Genomic DNA, 21825 nt, shown 5'->3' on the forward strand with positions numbered 1-21825 from the left:
AAAATATAAATAATAAAGTAATAAAGTTAAACTATCCAAGAGACATACCCCTTCCTTACATCTTGACTATAATAGCCTTACTCAAATTTCATTGTCCTGTCTTTATAGCTGTGAAGTTTTATCCTCATTACTTTCCCAAAACACCAAGTTTTTTTGTGTTGAAATATAGTTGATATACAATATTATATTAGTTTCAAGTGTATTACATAATTATTTGACATTTGCATACATTATGAAATGATCACCACAATAAATCTAGTAACCATCTGTCCCTGTACAAAGTTATTACAGTATTAATGACCATATTCCTTAAGCTGTGTATTATATCCCTGTGACTTATTTATATAATTGGAAGTTTGTACCTCTTAATCCCGTTCACCTATTTTGCCCCACCTTCCCACCTCTTTCCTGTCTGGCAGCCACCCATTTGTTCTCTGTATTTATGAGTCTGTTTTCATTTTGCAAAACACAAAATATTTTTACCACTTATTATAAACTGCCCTGCAATTACATATAGAATATTTATAAACCACGTTTACATGAATTGCTGTAGAATGTGTCTCGTTAACTGCTGTAAATGATCTATTTAGTAATTTTTAAATATAGATCTCTAGAGATAATGCTAAATAACAGATTCGAATATTTTTGTTTAATTCAATAAAATGGAACCAGTACAACCTCTGGTTTCACAAATGAAGTGATTTAAAATACGTGTGTTGCTCTGATGGGGCCCTCGCGCACTGCATTAGGGTAAATAGCACACCTCTGTCTTTTTTCCTAAAACGAAGGCTGCCTCTAATCCCACTCTTTCCACAAATCTTCGTGCACTAAACTATGTGCCAATGACATGAGAAGCTCATTTTGATTGTAGTGGGCCGTCTCTTGTCTAGTACATCATTTGTGAAACTGAAGTTGGCTATTATAATGCAACAGGTATGTAAATAACATTTATTAGTAATCTCTGTAAAATTGATTCCTTCTTTCTCTTTTTCATTATAAAAGGAAACTTTATTTCAGAGTAGAAAGTGCATTGTCTGAACTCATCAACACCCTCTTTATCCCTCCCCTCCCCAATTTGTTGCAGACCAGGATGAAAGAGCAGCTGAGCTCAGCAGGGAGCAGAATGAGAAAACCATCCGGAGCACGCAGACCGCGCTCCGCAATTTCCGGGAGTTCCTCATCTCCAAGTATCCTTCTGAAACAAGAGAGATTTATGTCATCCCTTGCAAGGAGTTGGATGCCTACTTGGCCTCTTTCTTTGTGGATGCCAGGCAGAAGGATGGATCCGAGTATGAACCCAACAGCTTGGCCAATTACCAGTGTGGACTTGAACGGTACCTAAAAGAACACAGGTATGGCTACAGTATCACCAGGGATAAGGAATTCAAGCGCTCCCAAGAGGCCCTGAAACAGAAGCAAATTGAACTCCGCTGCAAAGGAAAAGGAAATAAGCCACACAAGTCCATGAAGCTCACCTTTGCTGATGAGCTCATTCTGCGGAAAAGGGGACTGCTAAGCCGCTATAACCCTGAGGGTCTGCTCAACCTCGTCTGGCTCAACAACACAAAAGCTTTTGGGCACTGTACGGGCTTCCACGGGTCTACCTTAAAGTGGGGTGATATTCGGCTCCGGGTAACAGAAACGGGGCTGGAGTACTTGGAGTGGATGGGTCAAGACACTGGTGACCTAAATGCCAAAACCAAGAGAGGGGGGACAGACTCCCGTGTGTATGCCACCCAGCATGCTCCACAGACCTGCCCCATACAAGACTATAAGGAGTATGCCCAACGGCGTCCTCCTGCTATGCGCTATGAGGATGCCCCTTTCTACCTGTCCATTAAGCCGGTCGTGAACTTGGCGGCTCTGCATTGGTACAACTGCCAGGCCCTCGGCAAGAACAAGCTGGCCAAGATGGTGAAGACCATGTGTGAGAAGGGGAACATCCCTGGCAGGAAAACCAACTTCAGCGTGTATCAGAGTTGCAGCACCTTGTCCGAGGCCCAGAGCAACCAGCTGGTGCTTATCTGTAACAATCTGAGCCAGCAGGCCGCCCAGTCAGTGGCCGGGCACTCCAACAGCGGCAATTTCATCGTCTCTGCCTCCTATGACTCTTCCTCAGACACTGCTTGACCAGGTGGCTTGAGCAAGACCCCAGTCTGGTTATTGAGTCCAGAGAAACTGTGATTAAACACTGCTTCTCGTTCCCTTTCCTCGGCCCTCAGTGTTAACTTTATAAGAATATAAATATATAATATATTTTTCTTTTTACAAATAAGCCAATGGAGATAGTTTAGTATTACTAACGTAGTATTCATGGGCTTAAAACAAATGTACTCGTGGTGATTAAATATAATTACTGTTATAGACTTTACAAAACCATAGTGGTTCTCAGGCAACACAAAGTAGAGAAAGAATTCCATTTTTTAAAAAAATTATCAAAAAGGAAACTGAAAGTCAGCCTAGACACTTGTGTCCTCAACTCCTGCTTTTCCTTCCCACCCCACCTCTCATTTTTAGTCTACTTAATAAATGGCATTATTTTTTTAATTTTTAAAATTCTGCATTAATCAGGAGGAGACAACATTAACTTTACTGCTTACACAAAACTGTCAGATCCAGAATAAGAAAATGTTGGTATAAGCTAGAAAAATTATTTACAGTCTTTTTTTTTTTTAAGCATAATTAGATTTTAGTCTCTGTGCCTCATTTTTTGCAATTTATGAAAATCTAGATGTTTAGCTAACTTCTTTTGGGGGCAGAGGAGGGTAGAAGGAGGGAATAAAGGTGCCATTCTCTTTGGAAGCTATATAATTTTAAAATAATATGCGAAGTCCAATATTATGGCAAAAAAGACTGTTACTAGCTCATTTTTACTGTTGTGCTTGAACCTGGAGAGAATTTTTTTTTTGTTTTCTAAGAAATCAATGTAAATGAAGTTTGATTATCAGATTTACAAGAAATTTAAAACTACCAAAGCTTTGAAAATGCTCCCAAGCATTAGATTGTATATCAAACATAAAGAGAAAGTAGAGAATGGAAAAGTCTTACTAAAAATCTAGAAGCACTAGTCAAGACAACAAAAACCTCATACTCTTCAAAGCTCAAATCCCCTGAATTATTTATTTATAAGCATTGAACTTCAGTCTGTTTTCCCTAGGGGATTACTTGACTCTGTAGTTGAGATCAAAGGAATATTGACACTCATTTTAGGTAACAACATTTTGTTACCAAATTTAGCTGAATTCAAACCTTGAAAATGTGCAGTTTCTTCTACAGTAAATACAAATGCATTTATGTGTGATAATCCTGCAATTATAATAATTATAATTTTGGTTAAACAACTCTCTGTGGTGGTTTTTCTAAGGTCTTTATTTTCAAGCCTATGGTGAATTATTAGTTGAGATACTTCAATAATAAAATAATTTAGATGAGCTAGGTTCCTATCTTGTATAATCATTAACACATTAAAAAAAAATCCAAATCTTAATCACTTTGTTGGATCTGGGCGTTCATTTGGGAAGTATTTGTTCTTCAGAGCATCCTCATAATTCACATTAGCTAGGAAGCTAGGTGGTATTTTATGTTTTAATTTATTGTACCAGACCAGGACAAATTTCATTTTGATTTGCTTTGCTAAATCATCATGTTAGCTGAGCTTTCCCATGGCTAGGCAGCTCTTCCCAACACTAAGTCATAAACACATAAAGACCCATTACTCTAATAAGCTGTGACCTTTCCTTTGGCTCAGGAGTGGGAAGTCTGCCGTGGCCTTTGTGTTATGCAATCTACTTCATTTCATGACTTTCCTTCCATAGAGAGGCATCCAGAAACAAGAAGAAAGAGCAGGATACTTTGCTTTTATCTTTTTGTATTAATAATGATGGTAGCCACCATTTTTGAGCCAGTCTGTGTGCCAGCACCGTGTGTGCTAAGTGACTTACATGCACCACTTATATAAGTAATACTAATTTATGAAAATTAGAAAATCCAGATGAGCATAAAGAAAACAAAATATGTACTCATAAATCTGCCAGCCAAAAATAACCACTGTTAATATTTTAGTAAATATTTCTTCAGACATTTCAATACATACGTATTTATTTCTGTATACATGGTCTTTAATCCTTTCAACAACTTTGAAAAGAAGATTAATTATCTCCATTTTATGTTGAGATCAAGATGTAGCAGGTTATAGCTAAGGAGATGGTACTGTCATCTGACTCCAGAGTTTTTTCTATTTACCTTTCTGAGTTCCAACCCGTAATTAGTTTCCAGTGATTTGAGCTGGAGATGAGGACATGGTGCCTTCCCATCTCTCAAGTCTGTCTGATTAAAAGGAAGGCTGAGTGATCTTTCATGAAGGCACACAGTGTCCCCTCGTCCCCCCTCTTCTGGTCATTTTGAACCACAGAGCCTCATTCTTCCAATTATCTTAACAAAACCTTCCTCTTCTTACCCTGTAATGGGCTCAGAAGTGCACATGACAGCCTACTGTGAAAGAACTCTGTTTTAAAAATAAGTTGTTTTTTTTTTTTAACATAGGTTACCTCTCATTTTAAAAAAAAGATTTCTGTAAAACATTTAAAATGTGATTGTGCATTTTGTTTCTGCATAAAAACTCTTGTTTTTGACAGCAAAGTAAGTTTGTCATGGGGAAGAAGGTTAGTCAGTATGCACTGAGAAAGCAGAACTGGGAAATTTTGAATTCCTGTTTGTGTATATTGAGGTACTAAACTGAAAATCTCTCTCTTATTTAATCCTATAGCAGTTTCATTTAGAAGAACGCAGATTGAGAATGTGAATTATTTTTTATTTATTTATATTTTGCTTTGATAACTCAAACCAAATAGGAACGTTGTGACATTTAAATTTAGAAAACTGTTTTACGAAGAATGGCTTGGTAGAATTTTAGCTGAATTATTGTAACTCTTGGGGATAATTAAATTATGAAAAATTAGTGGCAACTACCTCTAAATTTTGTGTTTTTGTACAAACAATACTGAGGATATACTACTGCCAGATACCATATGTATTATTTGCTATTTTAACTTTTTAAAAAATTACATCCATACTGCGGCAGTGGTTGATGCCAAAATCGTGTATGTGCTTTAGCAAAAATTCAACAGTCCGGCAGGTGTTCACTATAACTGAACATGCTGCCTTTCCAGGCAATCCTGTGGTTCATACAAAAACAATAAAACTGTATTTGCAGTTTACGCTTTAAGGTCAATGTAATGTCATGTAAGAAATTCCACAGTGCCCCTCACATGACTCTGGAAGTATTGCACTGTCTACAACAAAAATGCCAAACCCATCTGTCAGCATTTGGATGACATAAGCTGCATAATTGTTTTTCTTCTATATTCATGGGAGTGCCTGGCTATTGAAAATCATAGATGGTAGCAGTTTAAAAAAAAAAAACATAATACTTGAAGAGGTTAGAGAGAGTCAGGTTGTTTATCCAACAGAGCTTATTCTTAAGAGTCCATCTGTTATCATAGTTAGTAGGGGTGGTCTGAATATGATTTATAATATATCAGGTACTTAAAATATTTTTATTATAGTTAGTTTTCCCTGTGTTAAATTTTCCCCATGTTAAATCACTTCCTGATCTACAAAAGAATAGTCTGAAAGTTTTCTAGTATAGATCAGGTCTCTGGTTTTTCAACTAGGTCATGGTTAGCTGATACTTTCATCGAATTAAGTCATATGGCTTAGGTTCTAGATGCCATGAAATCAGATGACTTCACTGAGATGAAAATTTATAGTTCTATCAACAAATATTTGAACACCTAGTGTCTAGACACTAAGAGGGGTACAAAGATATACAAAATAGTTCCTGCTTTCAAAACATTTATAAAAGATACTGTAATAGAAGTTTGGTTTCATTTTTGAGAGCCCAGCAAAAAACTATCTGCCAATACTATTTTGCATAGTTTCTCAAATTTTTACTCACACAGTTTGTCCATTATTTAGCCATTGAATATGTTGGTTTGCTGTAGAATACGTAATACTGCTTTGAGTATTTTGTGGAGGATCTTTTAGAGCCTGTTTTAAAGTCAGTAATAAGGTAAAGCCATTTCTACACCATCCATTGTGTTCACATAGATGCACAATGCATAAGAATGTGCAGACTGTCATCAATGAGTGTCACTTATTAAGTACTTACAACGTACCATGGTACTGAGTGCTTTTGTAAGTTGTTTCACTTAATTCTTACAATAGTCCTGTGAGGGTAAGTATCATTATTTCTTTTATAAATGAGGAAATCCAGAGAAGTCAGATAGGTTGCCTACATTACTTAATACATAAGGGTATCAGGATCTGAAACTATATCCAGCTACCATTACGCACTAACCTTTTCTGCTGTGGCTGCCTGTTCACAAAGTGATTTACTGTGCTTCTTTAGATTCTCTGAAGTGATAAATTGTAAGTGGAATCCCTTGTATAATAAAATCATCAATATTCTTTCAACTCTGAATTGACTGAGAGCAGTGCCATCCCCTGGCATGTTTGTCAGCATAAAATTATATAGGCCCCCTAACTGTGGTTATTTTGAGATGGAACATTCAGCAAAGTTTGTTTCCCCTTCGCCATGAGTAGAGAGCAAAAGTTTGTGTCATTCTTTAAAGAACTCTTAATTTTGTCATGGAGGTGAATGTGTATATGGACAAATAATTTTATATATATATATATATATATATATGGTTTTTTTTTTTTTTTTTTTTTTGGCTGTGCTGCACGGCATGTGGGATCTTAGTTACCCAGCCAGAGATCGAACCTGCACTCCCTGCATTGGAAGCATGAAATCTTAACCACTTAAGCACTGGACCAGCAGGGAAGTCCCTAATTATATTTTTTTAACAAATGATTGTCCTTTGTTTTTACCCCATATAAACCAAAAATCCTATTTCAAAAGAGTTCCTTATAATTCAGACAGAGAAGAGGGAGGTTCTGGGCAGAGGAAATACCTCTCTTAAGCCTAGAAGCTGATATAGTCATCCACCAGGTATGAATATTGATTGCCGATCTGCCAGGGAGTTTGGTCTTCTCTGCAAATTGGTGCCAGCAAATTATTTAATAGAGGATTTTGTTATTATTTTGTTTTTTAATCAGTCGAGATTGTTTTTAACAGAAAGCTTTTGGGGGGAAATAGTATCTTTATGATTCTCAGTATTAGAGATCAACTAAAGCCATTCAGATTTTTTCTAGTTTGACTATCTCTACAGTTTTAGATATTAAAAGACAAACAGTTCTGATTTCAATCAGCCTTCTTCTGTTTGGTTTTCTTTATCTACAGGAAAAGAGCACTTTGATCTTTATTCCTCTAGCCAAAACAAAGCTTTAATACTTAACATCTATAAATAAATAGTCTCTACCATGTAATAAAGGAAATAAATTGCTAAGCCTAGGGGAAAAAATCAAGGGGAGTATATGATAATTTATTACATTAAGGTATTTTTTAAAAGGTTCCTTCTTGAAAAACTAGTTATAAATCTAAGGAATTAAGTTCTGTATCAATCAGTTTAAAAGATTTTTCTCAAACAGAACTCCTTTATACAAGATATATCTCCACAAATCTACCATATGATATGATGTAGATAGTTACTTATTAAGAAATACATCATTGGCAAGGGCATCCTCAATTGTTTTTTTGTTGTTTTTCCCTTAATGCATGGTATTCGAATAATTGCTTCTCCTCCCCATTGGATCCGGCCGAGATGATATGAATACATAGGTTTTCATAAGGCAAAGTGATGAAGATAGAGTGATTTTAAGAGATCCTTGCCATAGAACATAACTGGGGTAAAGAAATGTACTGCATATATCATCCTTTGGTGGTTGGTGTATTTCTACTGATATAAAAACAGAAAAGAGAGGATGATATTGGTAAACTGCCAACAACTCTGATTTTACTTTTTTAAGCAGAGAAAAGAAAGATAAACAAAATTTCTCATACTCCATCCTGTTTATAAATTGACTAATTGGGCCTGCCAAAGCTGAAGAAAAGACCTAATTTGGTACTGAAGATTGCATTATTTTTTTAAAAGAAAGCATTTTAATACATTTAAATTGAGTTTTTATGTAAACCATGCCTTTGTTGAATTAGACTCAGTTTTAATTAGGTCAGAGTACTAATTTGATCAGAATATTAATTAGGGTTTCCCTGGTGGCACAGTGGTTGAGAGTCTGCCTGCCGATTTAGGGGACACGGGTTCGTGCCCCGGTCCGGGAAGATCCCACATGCCATGGAGCGGCTAGGCCTGTGAGCCATGGCAGCTGAGTCTGCGCGTCCGGAGCCTGTGCTCCGCAACGGGAGAGGCCACAACAGTGAGAGGCCCGCGTACCGCAAAAAAAAAAAAAAAAAAAAATAGGTCAGAGTATTAAAGTAACCATCATCTTTGTTGAGTGAATTATAATCATAGAGGCTGGACCTGGAAAAGACCTAAGAGATCATCTAGCCCAGTGATTTTTTTCAGTGCTGTGAAGAATAGGAGTCACCATGTCTTCTTGGGGGGAGGAGGCAAGGAGGGCAGAGATGGATGGAGATCGCAAAGGGAACACATCCTGAAACACAGATCCCCCGGGAATTCTCATGTTCCCTATACCCCTACCTTCCTACTTTGAGACTCACTAGACTGAATGACCTACTACCTCTATCACAACCTTCATGTGTGCCAGGCTGGAAAATAAGATTCAAAACATCTAATCTAATCCATCCCTTTTCTTTTATAGAAGAGAGAATCAGTCCCAGAGAGATTAGATGGATGCCCAGGTGCACACACTTTGTTAGAATCAGAGCCAGAACTAGGATCCAGGCACCTTGACTTCCAGTCCATAGGTAGGGTTTAGGGAGGAAAAACAACCCTGCCTTCCCACTGAGTAAGAAGGGGTATCCTTGTTTTGAAAATTTTAATAGTGTTTTAAGCTCTCAAACAAGTTTCTATTAAGGACTAGATTCAAGCTGCCAGTTTCCAAATAGGCTATTTTGCACGTGAACTTTTTTTCATTGTGTAATGTTACACCTTAATTTTTAGCAACTTCTTTTTGAGATTTGATGGGATAATCTCTAACTGTAATCACCTTTTATTTTAAGGAACAGGTCTCAGCCTTCTCCATTTATATTGTTTTCATTTCTGGAGGGGAAACAAACTACAGTTTTCAAGTATATGAATTCCAGTTATAGATTATGAACTGAAAAGTAACTTTTTATTTAAAGTGGTATTCTTTTGAATACCCAGCTACATAGCATCTATATTATTGGTTTTGAATACAGTGTACTATACCCTTTTTTAGTCTATGGAAAGTATAAAAAATCATCTTGAAGGTTTGGAACATTTTCAATCAAAAGGATTAAATTTCTGTCAATGTAATTAGGATGTTTCTGAAGTGAATTTACTTAGAGATAGGAAGGGGAAAGAAAATGAGAACTAAAGAAAGAAACCTACAGCAGGAAGACATAGAAATACAAACTATTTGTAAATTCTTATATTACCCAGCTTACTCTTCTAAAAAGCAATTCAAACAAGTATTTTTTAAATCTAACAAATTTTTATTTTATAAATTATGTTTACCAGATCATAGTTGAAGAAAAAAGATGAAATTCTAGGATGTTAAAAAGGTACAGTGGAATTATATGTCTTGAATTCAGTGTTGAATTTCACTAGACTTCTAATGTTCTTTGTATTACACTGGAATTAGAAATTTTTACCATCATACACTCATTTCAAAGAGCTTTGAAAATGCTTTGGCATAGTTTATTTATTTGTGGTAAGTAGAATTAGGAAGAATCAGCAATATAGAATCCTAACAGTAATTGTGCATACTGTATTTAAGTGATTTTTATGCCTGTTTACTTTCTGTAATTCTTAAATTTTATAAATCAAATACCTTAACATACTTCCACTAGAAATTAATTTATAATTGATTATTTATACTGGATAAAGTAGCAGGTTCATCTTAGTATTAATCCACTCAGATTAAGTGAACTTTTATATCTACAGTTCATTATATTACAACTTTTTAAATAGCGTTTATAACAAAAGAACTTTTGTTTTATAAAGTATTTGTTACAAAAAAAAAAAACACCATCTTGCCAAAAACCATTACAATTTCTATGCATTGTGTATATTCAGTGATGTCGCTGTTGAGATTTTGCATGTTTTAGGTGCTCTTTCATATGTGTGTTTGTGGTATTTATGTGGAATTGTTAACCATTGCTGCTATCACTTATTGTAGTTAAACTGAAAAACTGTGCTAAGAGGCTGTGCCGGTCAACATTTGTGTGACTTGTGAAAGTATGTACTTAGCTGTTTAATATTTTGAACCAGCACTTAGTGGCCTCTACAGAAGGAAATGTTATAGTTGTCAAGTGATGCCAACTTCAAAATCTTGCTTCATATGTATGATTCCAGGTCAGCTTTCCTTCTGCACTTTCCCCAACTCTTTGAAAGGGAAACATTTGCAAAAAGAGAAAGCAAGAATTCTGAACTTTCCTAATATTCCCCCCTTAAATCTTTTTTTTCCCCTGATACTTGAGAAATTCAATAGAATGACAATGTAGCAGCATAATTTCCCTTGATCTAGATATTTTAGGTTGAACAATGTAATAACAGAAGACTATGAGGCACATACATTATCTTTGTTGGTTATCATGGCGTATTGTTTAAATCGCATTTAATAAGAATATTTAGTATTTTCATTTTATTTATGAGACCATGGAAACCTCAGAGTTCCCAAATATTAACTTTTATATTCAGCATTTGCGTAGACTTACTTAACATATTTGGTTGCCTTATGACCATCAGAATTTTTTCATGCCTACCTGTCTTTAGTTTGCTTCCTGGTGTTTCCAGCTTGCCTCAGCAATTCCAAGCAAACTCTGACATTAGAGAGAACATTATCTCAATGGATTAATTCTACTATACTTTGTTAAATGGGGAAAATATCATTATACTTTATTTATACATGTATACTCAGAATGGAAGGGAAATATCATAAAATGTTAAGAAAAGCAGGCTCTTCCTTCCAGCATTCCAAAACTCACGTAATGCAGGGTTTCATTCTGACTGTTCAGTGAGTTTATAAGATTCTTTTAATAAAGGGACAGTCTCCTTAGTTACATAGAGGCTTTCTGTGTGACTGTCAGATATATGGTGGCAGCCAATGCTGTATTTGGAAACATTGCTTCTGAAATTGCTGATTTAATTCTAAGAATATTAAAATGAATTCAAGGCCCCTGCCACATCTTTGCTTACAGGAAAAGAAAGGCATATTTTAACTATGAGCATTTTCTCCAGAATATGCTTTAAACATTTGCCCCTCAATGGAGGTGACAAAGCAATAAAAGGAAATACAATTATGTATGTTCTAAAGAAGTTCCGCCCTTGTCCAGTGGCTTCCAGAGTGACACTAAAATATTTCTTTGTTCCTGCATTGGAAGTTTTCAGGCAAGATCTTTGTACTTACAATTCTTTTTATATTTTGAACACCAAAGATTATGGCGTGATATGTCCTGATATGATGATTAACAGTTTCTATTAGATAGTAATGGACACATTTATTTGAATCCTGCTCTTGGGTTTATTTACCCTGTTTGGGTCTTTTGTACTTTTTGTATGTCCTGAGGCCTTTATGCCTAGGGCAATTTTTTAATCAAATAATACATATATATTTATTAGGTTTCTAGTTTCTAGAGTTTGTTTCCACCATGACCTTAACCTTTTTTTCACTGCTGAAATTAGACATAGATTTGCCAGATTAGCCTCATAGTTTGTACATTTTCGTTGTAATCCGAAAACATAACTTGTAACCCCATAGGCCTGAAAACTGGTAGATAATGACTAGAAGCATTTTGGATTCAACACAATCACATTTAGAGACTCATTGATCTGTTAAGGAACTTCGGTGATTTCATAGAATGAATGCTGTATACAACTTAAATAAGTTCTTCCCTTCCATCTTTCTTATAAGAATGATTTTAAAATTCCTTTTATTCTACCACTTGGAAGTTAATTGGGAATAAAAAGGTCGATTTACCAATTTGGTCAGTATAATTTAACACTAGGCATCTGTTTAGAAATATAACCACCACAATCGATACTTAGAAAAATTTTATGAAAAAATATGATACTGTTCTTTGAAGATGGATTTACTTTCCCCCTTTTTGATAGTCAATTTGATATATTTTCTGGCCACGTAGCTTTTAACTGATTTACATGAAAAAAGCATATGTGTGCTTGCTCACTTTTAAAATTCTCTTTTTAAGCTGCTACAATTATAATGTGTGAAAGAAAGAAGAGAAAGGTGTATTGAAATGGAGGGAAATTTCTGTTAATATTTAAAATGTGTGACTGTGATACTCTTGGTTAATTAATCTTCTGCCAGTTGATATTTGTAATAATACGATAGAACTTTTTTGTTATTAAGAATATACTATAGGTTTCGTTTTTATTTTGCTGCTCACTGATCTTTTACACCAAGATGTTTTCATCTTTATCAGCTCACTGTTTTTGCTTCATATTTGTCTGTGTACCTGTGCTCTAAATAAAATTCTAGTTTTATGTCCCAGTGGCTTATTCTGTTGTATGATAATGTTTGCCTCTAATGTAGTGTGATTTTTCTATTGTTTCCAGTATTTGTTGGTACAGCCTAAAACTTACAAGAAAAACAATCCAATAAAATCAGCTAATGAGTATCAGTGATGTCTCTATAATGAGAGCATGTTTTAATCACAGTATTTTGTCTGTATTTGGGTATGACCAGTCTTCATTCATTCAATAAATGGTACTGCAAAGCTGGCTGATTTTTGTAGCTGCAACAAACAGTTTAAAAGACAAGTTAAACCATGTTTTAAAAAAAAATTGTCCTGGTCACAGTGCATTAGCCTCAGGATATAGTCAGTGCATACTGAGTAAAGCAGCCCATGTCAGGTGTTTTCTCCTAACCACGGAGGAGGGGGAAATCATGGAATGAGAAGCATTTCTACATGTGAGTGCTCAGACACAGCATATAGGTAGGGAAGACACTTTCGGAAGGCATTTATAGCTAATTAATCATATGCTTCCTGGAGCCCCAGGCCTAAAAATCCTGTTAGTGGAGCAGAAGGCTCCACTGCAAACTCTGTCTTTCTGTCCATCTGTGGAGCTCTGTTAGCCATTTGTGTAAAGTCATACCAAGCTAAGTAGATGTCAGGTTCCAGACTTCCTCATTTTTAGGAAAATCTTTTCGGTCAGATAAATTCTCCATGTGATATTTGTTGCATTTAACACATTTGACAGTGCTCTTTGAGCAGAATAAGAATGGTTGTTCAAAATGATTATAATTATTAACTTCAGACATCCTTGTTGTGTCATTAAAGTTATTTAATAAAGAAAAGTAAATTAAAACCCCAGAAAATATAACGTTCTCTCTCACAGTTATTTTGCAGAAATGCAAATAAATTTCTTTCATGTTTGTGAATAGTCTCCCAAAGTATTTATCCATAGAAAGCTGAATATTCCAAATAGAAATAATTACTGTATTTTTGTATTATAATACTTTAAATTGTATTAAAACTACTTTATAAATGGTTATAGCTTAGTTTGTATTTTTAGTACTTTAGAAACAAGGACCTGATCTTCAAATGTGTTTACAAATTATACATTTAAAATGTAACAAATTTTATTTTTCCAGTTAGGGAAAAATATTAGAATTCAAGTTGAGGAATATTCACCCTACAAGTCAGAAAATGTTTTCTTTTTTTAAAAGTTTTATTTATTTTTTATTTATTAACGATAATCTTTTCTAAGAAAACTTTAAGTGACTAAAAATGACTAATATGTATTAAATACTTAACGTTGGCGATATATCATCGAAAAGATGTGTTAAAAAAAAACATTGAATTTGGTAGCAGACATTTTCAGACTGAGCTATTTTTCTTTTTTTTATAAATTTATTTATTTATTTATTTTTGGCTGTGTTGGGTCTTCATTGCTGTGCACGGGCTTTCTCTAGTTGCAGCCAGTGGGGAGCTACTCTTCCTTGCGGTGCGCGGGCTTGTCATTGCGGTGGCTTCTCTTGTGGAGCACGGGCTCTAGGAGCGCGGGATTCCTTTCCTCTTCTTTCTCTCTTTCTTTCTGTCATATTTGCTAGAAGTTTGTCAAATTTATAGGTCTTTTCAAAGATTACATATTTTCATTTTTTATCTATCCCAATTTATATCTTTTCCAGTTCATTAATTTGTTTTATTTTTATTGATTCACTCTACTATTTTTGAATTTGATTTACTTTCTCCAGTCTTTTGTATTGAATAATGCTCCCTTTTTTTTTAATAAGGATTTTTAATTTATTTTATTTGTTTATTTTTGGCTGCATTGGGTCTTTGTTGCTGTGCGTGGACTTTCTCAAGTTGTGGCGAGTGGGGGCTACTCTTCATTGAGGTGCGCGGGCTTCTCATTGTGGTGGCTTCTCTTGTTGCAGAGCACAGGCTTTAGGCACGTGGGCTTCAGTAGTTGTGGCACGCGGGCTCAGTAGTTGTGGCACGCGGGCTCTGTAGTTGTGGCACACAGGCTTAGTTGCTCCACAGCATGTGGGATCTTCCCAGACCAGAGATCAAACCCGTGTCCCCTACATTGGCAGGTGGATTCTTAACCACAGTGCCACCAGGGAAGTCCCAGAACTATTGTTTTTTCAAAAAGCATTTTCTTTATTAAAATTTATAATGTTTTAAAAACGTTAAGGCAATAAATAAATATTCATTGTGAATAATTTGGCAAAAACTAATAATAGGAAATAAAAATCACAGGAATCTTACTACACATAAATAACAACTTTTAATGTTTTCCTGTTTTATTTTGGAATTTTTTATGCATAAATGTACTTCAAAAATTGTAGTCAAATTGTTTTTACTGTTTTTTACATTTTAAAAGGTATTTAGCCTTTGAAAATGTGATAATTGTATGGTTACATGGTTTTTCACTGCACAGTTGTACCAAAATCTATTTTACAATTCTTTTGTTGGTTTGGGTTTGTTTCAAGTTTTTCACTTTTATAAATTTGCCTTAAAGAACACCCTTGAGCATACATTTTTGTACATATCTCTGGTTAAATCCTTAGGATAGATTTCTAAAAGAGGAATTCCTGGGTCAAATAAAAAGAACATTTAATTTATTTTTCCTACATACACATTTCTAAAGTCCTAGTGATTTTTAAAATTTGCAAGAATAATACATTAATATTGTAAAACTTAAAAATCCCAGAGAAGTCATTATTAACCAGTGTGATGTGTATTTTTGCAAATTTTTTTCTATACTACTGCAAGTTCCCCCATATCTTAGGGCAGTCTTTAGATATGGACCTTTTTGTATTTTTGCCAATCTAACAAATGAATTACATCCTATTTTGATTATAATGTCTGATTACTATTGCTTTTTGTTATTTGTATTTCTTTGAATAATTGCGTGTCATATTCTGGGCCTGTCTTTTCCAGTTGATTTGGAGAACCTTTTCATATGGACTTTGTCACTTTGTTATAGGTATTTTCTCCAGGACTATTTATTGTCTTTTAAAATTTATTCAGTACAGAACTTTTGAATGTTTATGTCTGATTTGTTAATCTATTTTTACACCTCTAGGTTGTGTCAGACTGAGAAAGGCTTTCCTTATTCCCAAAATCATGAAAATTGTCTTCTTTATGGAAACAGCTTTTTGAAAATAGATCCATTTGGAAATGTGTTATTTGCTTGTCATATGAAATAAGAATCTAAATTTGCTTTGTTTTTTGTATTTTTTAACATCTTTATTGGAGTATAATTGCTTTACAATGATGTGTTAGTTTCTGCTTTATAACGAAGTGAATCAGCTATACGTATACATACATCCCCATATCTCCTCCTGCTTGTGTCTCCCTCCCACCCTCCCTCCCTACCCCACCCTCTGGGTGGACACAAAGCACCGAGCTGATCTCCCTGTGCTATAAGGCTGCTTCCCACTAGCTATCTATTTTACATTATTTGCTTTGTTTTTGTTTTTCCAACTCAATAGCTTATTCTCTTAAAGCATTTACTGAAGAGTCCATGTTTTCCCCAGCAATTTTAATTGGAGCCTTTATTATACAGTTGGCCTTCTGTACCTGTGGGTTTCACATTTGCAGGTTCAGCCAACCTCGGATCAAAAAAAAAAAAAATCCCAGAAAGTTCCAACTTGAATTTTCTGCCAGGCAACTACTTACATAGCACTTACGTTGTATTGGATATTATAAGTAACCTAGAGATGATTTAAAGTATACAGGAGTGTATGCATAGGTTGTATGCAAATACTAGGCCATTTTATATGGGGCTTGAGCATCCTTGGATTTTGGTATCTGTGGGGGTCAGGGTGGGGCAGGTCCTGGGTGACTGTATATTCAGTTTGCGTATTTACACAGACCTTTTCTGGACTATTCAGTAGCATTAATCTATTTGTCTATTTCTTTACCAGAACTTAACACTTGAAATTATTGCAGTGTTATAGTACATGTTTTTATCTTTCAGGGCAGGGCCTGCCAGTTATTATTTTCAAAATTGCCTTCCTTTTTTTATGCATTTACTCTCTAGATAAATTTTAGAATCAACCTGACAAGTAACAACAAAGAGGGAGATTTTAATTAGAATTACATTGAATTAAAGATTACTTGAAGAAGTTAAAAATCTTTATATTATTGAGCCTTCCCATACAGGTACATGGTATAACTTTTCATTTATTAAGTTTGTATATACAGGTACACCTCGTTTTATTGCAGTCCACTTTATTGAGCTTTGCAGATACTGCATTTTTTTACAAATTGAAAGTTTGTGACAACCCGATATCAAGCAAGTGTATCAGCACCATTTCTCCAACAGCATTTGCTCTCTTCATGTCTTTGTGTCATGTTTTTGGTAATTCTGGCAGTATTTCAAATATTTTCTTCATTATATTTGTTATGGTATCTGTGATCAGTGATCTTTGATGTCACTATTGCCAAAAGGTTACAGCTCGCTGAAGGCTCAGACTTTGGTTGACATTTTTTAGCAACAAAGTACATTTAAATTAAGGTTTGTATATTTGTTCTTTTAGACATAATGCTATTGCACACTTAATAGACTACAGTGTAGTGTAAACATAACTTTTATATTCACTTTGGGAAACCAAACAAATTGTGTACCTTTATTGCGATATTCGCTTTATTGTGGAAACAACCTGCAATATGAGATATGCCTGTACATTTTTAATTTTAAGGATTTGGGGTAAAGTTTTCTTATTGAATTTTAAAACAGAAAAGTGCACAGATCATTAGTGTACAACTTGATAAATTTTTATGAAGCAAACGTATTGCTGTAACCACCCAGAGGAAGACAGAACCCCAGAAGTTTCCCTCGTGTGGCCTCCTCCCTTTGTTATCTCCCTAAGGTATCCACTATATTACTTCACCATAGAGTCATTTTCATCTGTTCTTGAATTATATAAATGGACCATTTCAATGTACTCTATTGTGTCTGGCTTCTTTTCCTTAACATTGTGTTTGTGGGATTCATCCATGTTTGTACATATGATTTGTTCCAGTAGCCCATTCCTCCTTTATTATGTAATAACTCATTGTATAAATATTTTACAGTTTCATATGCATTCTGCTATTTATGGACATAGGGTTATTTCCAGTTTGGGGCTATTTATTTAATATTTATTTATTTGGTTGCACCAGGTCTTAGTTGAGGCTTGACAGCTCCTTAGTTGTGGCTTTCCAGCTCCTTAGTTGTGGCACGTGGGTTCCTTAGTTGTGACATGTGGGCTCCTTAGTTGCGGCAGGCGGGCTCCTTGGTTGCAGCTCACGGGCTCCTTAGTTGCAGCTCACCGGCTCCTTAGTTGTGGCATGCGAACTCTTGGTTGCGGCATGCCTGTGGAATCTAGTTCCCTGACCAGGGATCGAACCTGGGCCCCCTGCGTTGGGAGCATGGAGTCTTAACCACTGCACCACCAGGGAAGTCCCTATTTATTATTAATTATGCTTTTGTGAACACTCATATATACAGGCCATTTAGTACACACGTACACATTTCTGTGTGGTATATACTTAGGTGTAGAATTGCTGGATCATAGAATGTGTGTTTGTTCAACTTGAGTAGTTGCTGCCAGTTGGTTTCCAAAGTGGCCAAATCGACAGTCCTACCAGCTGAGTAATAGTGTTCCTGTTGTTCCACACCCTCATCAACACTAGATATTTGCATATTTTGTTTTTTATTTTAGACATATTGATGAGTATATTTTAATTTATATTTCCTGAAATATAAATGATATTTCTTATTTTATGCCGTGCCCATTCAAGTTTGTCCATTTTTAATTGGACTATCTGCCTTCTATTTGATTTGTCAATTATATGCACTTCAAAAATTTTCTCCCACTATATATATGACTTGCCTGTTTACTCTCCTTATGGTACATTTTGATAAATGTCTTTTTAATCTTAATGAAATCCAATTTATCAAATTTTCACTTTTGAGGTAATAATATTGATGTTCTGTTTAAAAGTATATACCTACCCCAAGGTAATAAAAAAATGGCCTCCTGTGTTTCCTTCTAGAAGCTTTATTGTTTTACCATTCACATTTAGGTAATAAGTTTGGAATTGCTTTTTTTGTTTAGGTGTGAGGTAGGCATTCAATTTGCTCATTTTGTGTTATGGATTTTGGGTCTGTGTTTATGAGCTGTGCTGGCTTGTAATTTTATTGTGTTACTCTTGTCGTATGTTTATAGAAAAGTTATGCTGCCCTATAGAAGACATTGGATAGTGTTCCCTCTTTTTCTATTCTCTAGCAGAAGTTTTAGGTTTGGCATTATAGTTGATCCTTGAACAACACAGGTTTGAACTGCACAGACTCTTCTTTTTTTCTTAATAGTTTGTTAATTTTGTTAGTCTTTCAAATCCATCTCTTGGTGTTACTTTTTTTTTAAATAAATTTATTTATTTACTTATTTTTGTCTGTGTTGGGTCTTCATTGCTGCACGCAGGCCCTCCCCAGCTGCGGCGAGCGGGGCCACTCCCCGTTGCAGTGTGCGGGCCTCTCACTGCGGTGGCTTCTCCTGTTGTGGAGCACGGGCTCTAGGCGCGCAGGCTTCAGTAGTTGTGGCACGCGGGCTCAGTAGTTGTGGCTTGCGGGCTCTAGAGCACAGGCTCAGTAGTTGTGGCGCATGGGCTTAGTTGCTTTGTGGCGTGTGGGATCTTCCCGACCAGGGCATGAACCCGTGTCCCCTGCATTAGCAGGTGGACTCCTAACCACTGTGCCACCAGGGAAGCCAGTGTTACTTTTTTTATTGTAAGTTTATTTCCTATTTCATTGATTTCTGTTCTTATGTGTACTGCTTCCTTCTTTTTATTTTTGGGGTTGTATTTGTTTCTCTTTTTATAATTTCCTGGTATAGTTGATATTCAATCTTTCTTCTGAATTTAATGCTATCATTTTCTCTGTAGGCACTGTAATAACCACATCCCACAACTTTGACACATTATATTGTCATTATCATTCATTTTGAAGTATTTCCTAATTCCCTCTGATTTTTAAAAATTCTACTGACATTCTGAATGACTTAATCTTTTGAAATGTTGAGGACTAGCTTTATGTCCTAGCACTTCTATTTTTGTAAAAGGGTTATGTGAATTCTTGACATTTGCTACAACATAGATGGATCTAGAGGATATTATGCTAAGTGAAATAAGTCAGAAAAGGACAAATACCGTGTGATCTCACATGTGGAATCTAAAAACAAAACAAACAAGCAAACAAAAAACAAAAACACTCATAGATACAGAAAGCAAATGGGTAGCTTCCAGAGAGGAGGAGGATAGAGGCTGCAGTGAAATAGGTGAAGGAGGTTAAGAGGTACAAACCCCAGTTATAAAACAAAGAAGCCACAGGGGTGTAATATACAGCATAAAGAATATAGTCAGTAATGTGGTAATAACTTTGTGATCATTTTATAATGTATGCAGTTGTCAAATCACTATGTAGTACACTTGACACTAACATAATATTATACATCAACTATATTTCAATTTTTAAAAAAAGTATCATGTACCTTTGAAAAGAATGTCTATTCTGCCATTGTTATGTTGTTCTTTGTATATCAATTACATCCAGTTTGTTGCTTGCATCATTCATATCTTCTATATCTGTACAATTTTTTGTCTGCTTGTTCTGTCAGGTATGTAAAATGATGTATTAAAACCTTAGTTGTAGTTTTGCCTATTTCTTTTTTAAATTCTTTCAAGTTTTGCTTTTTATATTTTGAGGCTGTATTGTTAAGTCCATACAAATTTAGGATTGTTGTATCTCTCTGTTGAATTTTAAAACATCTCTTTTTATTTCTGGTAATGAATGCTTCTTGCCTTAAAGTCTGTTTTGTCTGATACTGTATAGCTATGCCAGCGTTCCTTTCTTTATTGTTCACATGGTATACCCTTTTTTTTTTTATTCTTTTGCTTTCAACTTTTATACCCTATTAATTCCTATGTGTAAAGAACATATATAGCTGAGTTTTGTTTCTTATGTAGACTGACAACATTTTTTAAATTGAAGTATAGTTGACATTCAATATTATATTAACTTGAGGTGTACAAGATAGTAATTCAACATTTGTATACATTGCAAAATGATCACCACAGTCATCTGTCATCATACAAAGTTAATACAATATTATTGACTATATTCCCCATGCTGTACTTTATTTTTTTAATATAAATTTATTCATTTATGTACTTTTGGCTGCGTTAGGTCTTCGTTGCTGCACATGGGCTTTCTCTAGTTGTGGCGAGTGGGGGCTACTCTTCATTGCAGTGCACAGGCTTCTCAGTGCGGTGGCTTCTCTTGTTGCAGAGCCCAGGCTCTAGGCACACAGGCTTCAGTAGTTGTGGCACGCGGGCTCAGTAGTTGTGGCTCACGGGCTCTAGAGCACAGGCTCAGTAGTGGTAGTGCAAGGACTTAGTTGCTCTGCAACATGTGGGATCTTCCCTGACCAGGGCTCGAACTCGTATCCCCTGCATTGGCAGGCGGATTCTTAACCACTGTGCCACCAGGGAAGTCCCCCAGAAGTTTGTACTTCTTGATCCCCTTCACCCATTTCACAACCCCCCTACCTCCCTCCCCTCTGGCAACCACCAGTCTGTTCTGTGTATCTATGAGTCTGGGTTTTGGTTTTTGTCTTGTTTGTTTTGCTTTTTAGGTTCCACATATAAGTGAGATCATACAGTATTTGTTTTTCACAGGCTTTTTTCACTTAGCATAATACCCTCAAGGTCCATCTATGTTGTCATAAATGGCAACATTACCTTTTTTTTTTATGGCTGAGTAGTATTACACACACACACAGAGAAACCTTCTTTATCCATTCATCCATCAGTGGACACTTAGGTTATTTCCATATCTTGGTTATTGTAAATAGTGCTGCAATGAACATAGGGTTGTATATATTTTTTCAAATAAGTGTTTTTGTTTTCTTCGACTAGATTGAATTTCTACTAACAGTAGAATTGCTAGATCATACTGTAGATCTATTTTTAATTTTTTGAGGAAACTTCATATTCTTTTCCACAATAGCTGCACCAATTTTCATTCCCACCAGCAGTGCACAATGGTTCCCTTTTCTCCACATCCTCACCAACACTTGTTATTTCTTGTCTTTTTGATAAGAGCCATTCTGACAGGTGTGAGGTGATATCTCATTGTGGTTTTGATTTGCATTTCCCTGACGATTAGTGTTACTGAGAGTCTTTTCATGTGCCTGTTGCCCATATGTACGTCTTCTTTACATCATACTTTCTTTCTTGGTTCTTTATTT

At 35.4% G+C, this 21825-nt stretch overlaps 1 protein-coding gene across 3 annotated transcripts in view; it reads left to right on the forward strand.

Annotated features, from left to right (window-relative positions):
- The window catches only part of KIAA1958, a 170841-nt gene that overhangs the window by 126662 nt on the left and 22354 nt on the right, over positions 1-21825 (forward strand). The window contains exon 3 of one of the 3 annotated variants that reach the window (XM_079926293.1): positions 1085-1168. The exons of 1 other annotated variant lie outside the window; for it this stretch is intronic. In XM_079926293.1, the coding sequence (XP_079782419.1) occupies positions 1085-1168 (84 nt within the window). Of the gene's footprint in view, positions 1-1084; positions 13191-21825 lie in introns of those variants that run through there. One more of the 3 variants, XM_079926291.1, reaches the window with a different exon arrangement.

This window comes from Stenella coeruleoalba, assembly GCF_951394435.1.
Source record: "Stenella coeruleoalba genome assembly, chromosome: 7".
Taxonomy (NCBI): Eukaryota; Metazoa; Chordata; class Mammalia; order Artiodactyla; family Delphinidae; genus Stenella; species Stenella coeruleoalba.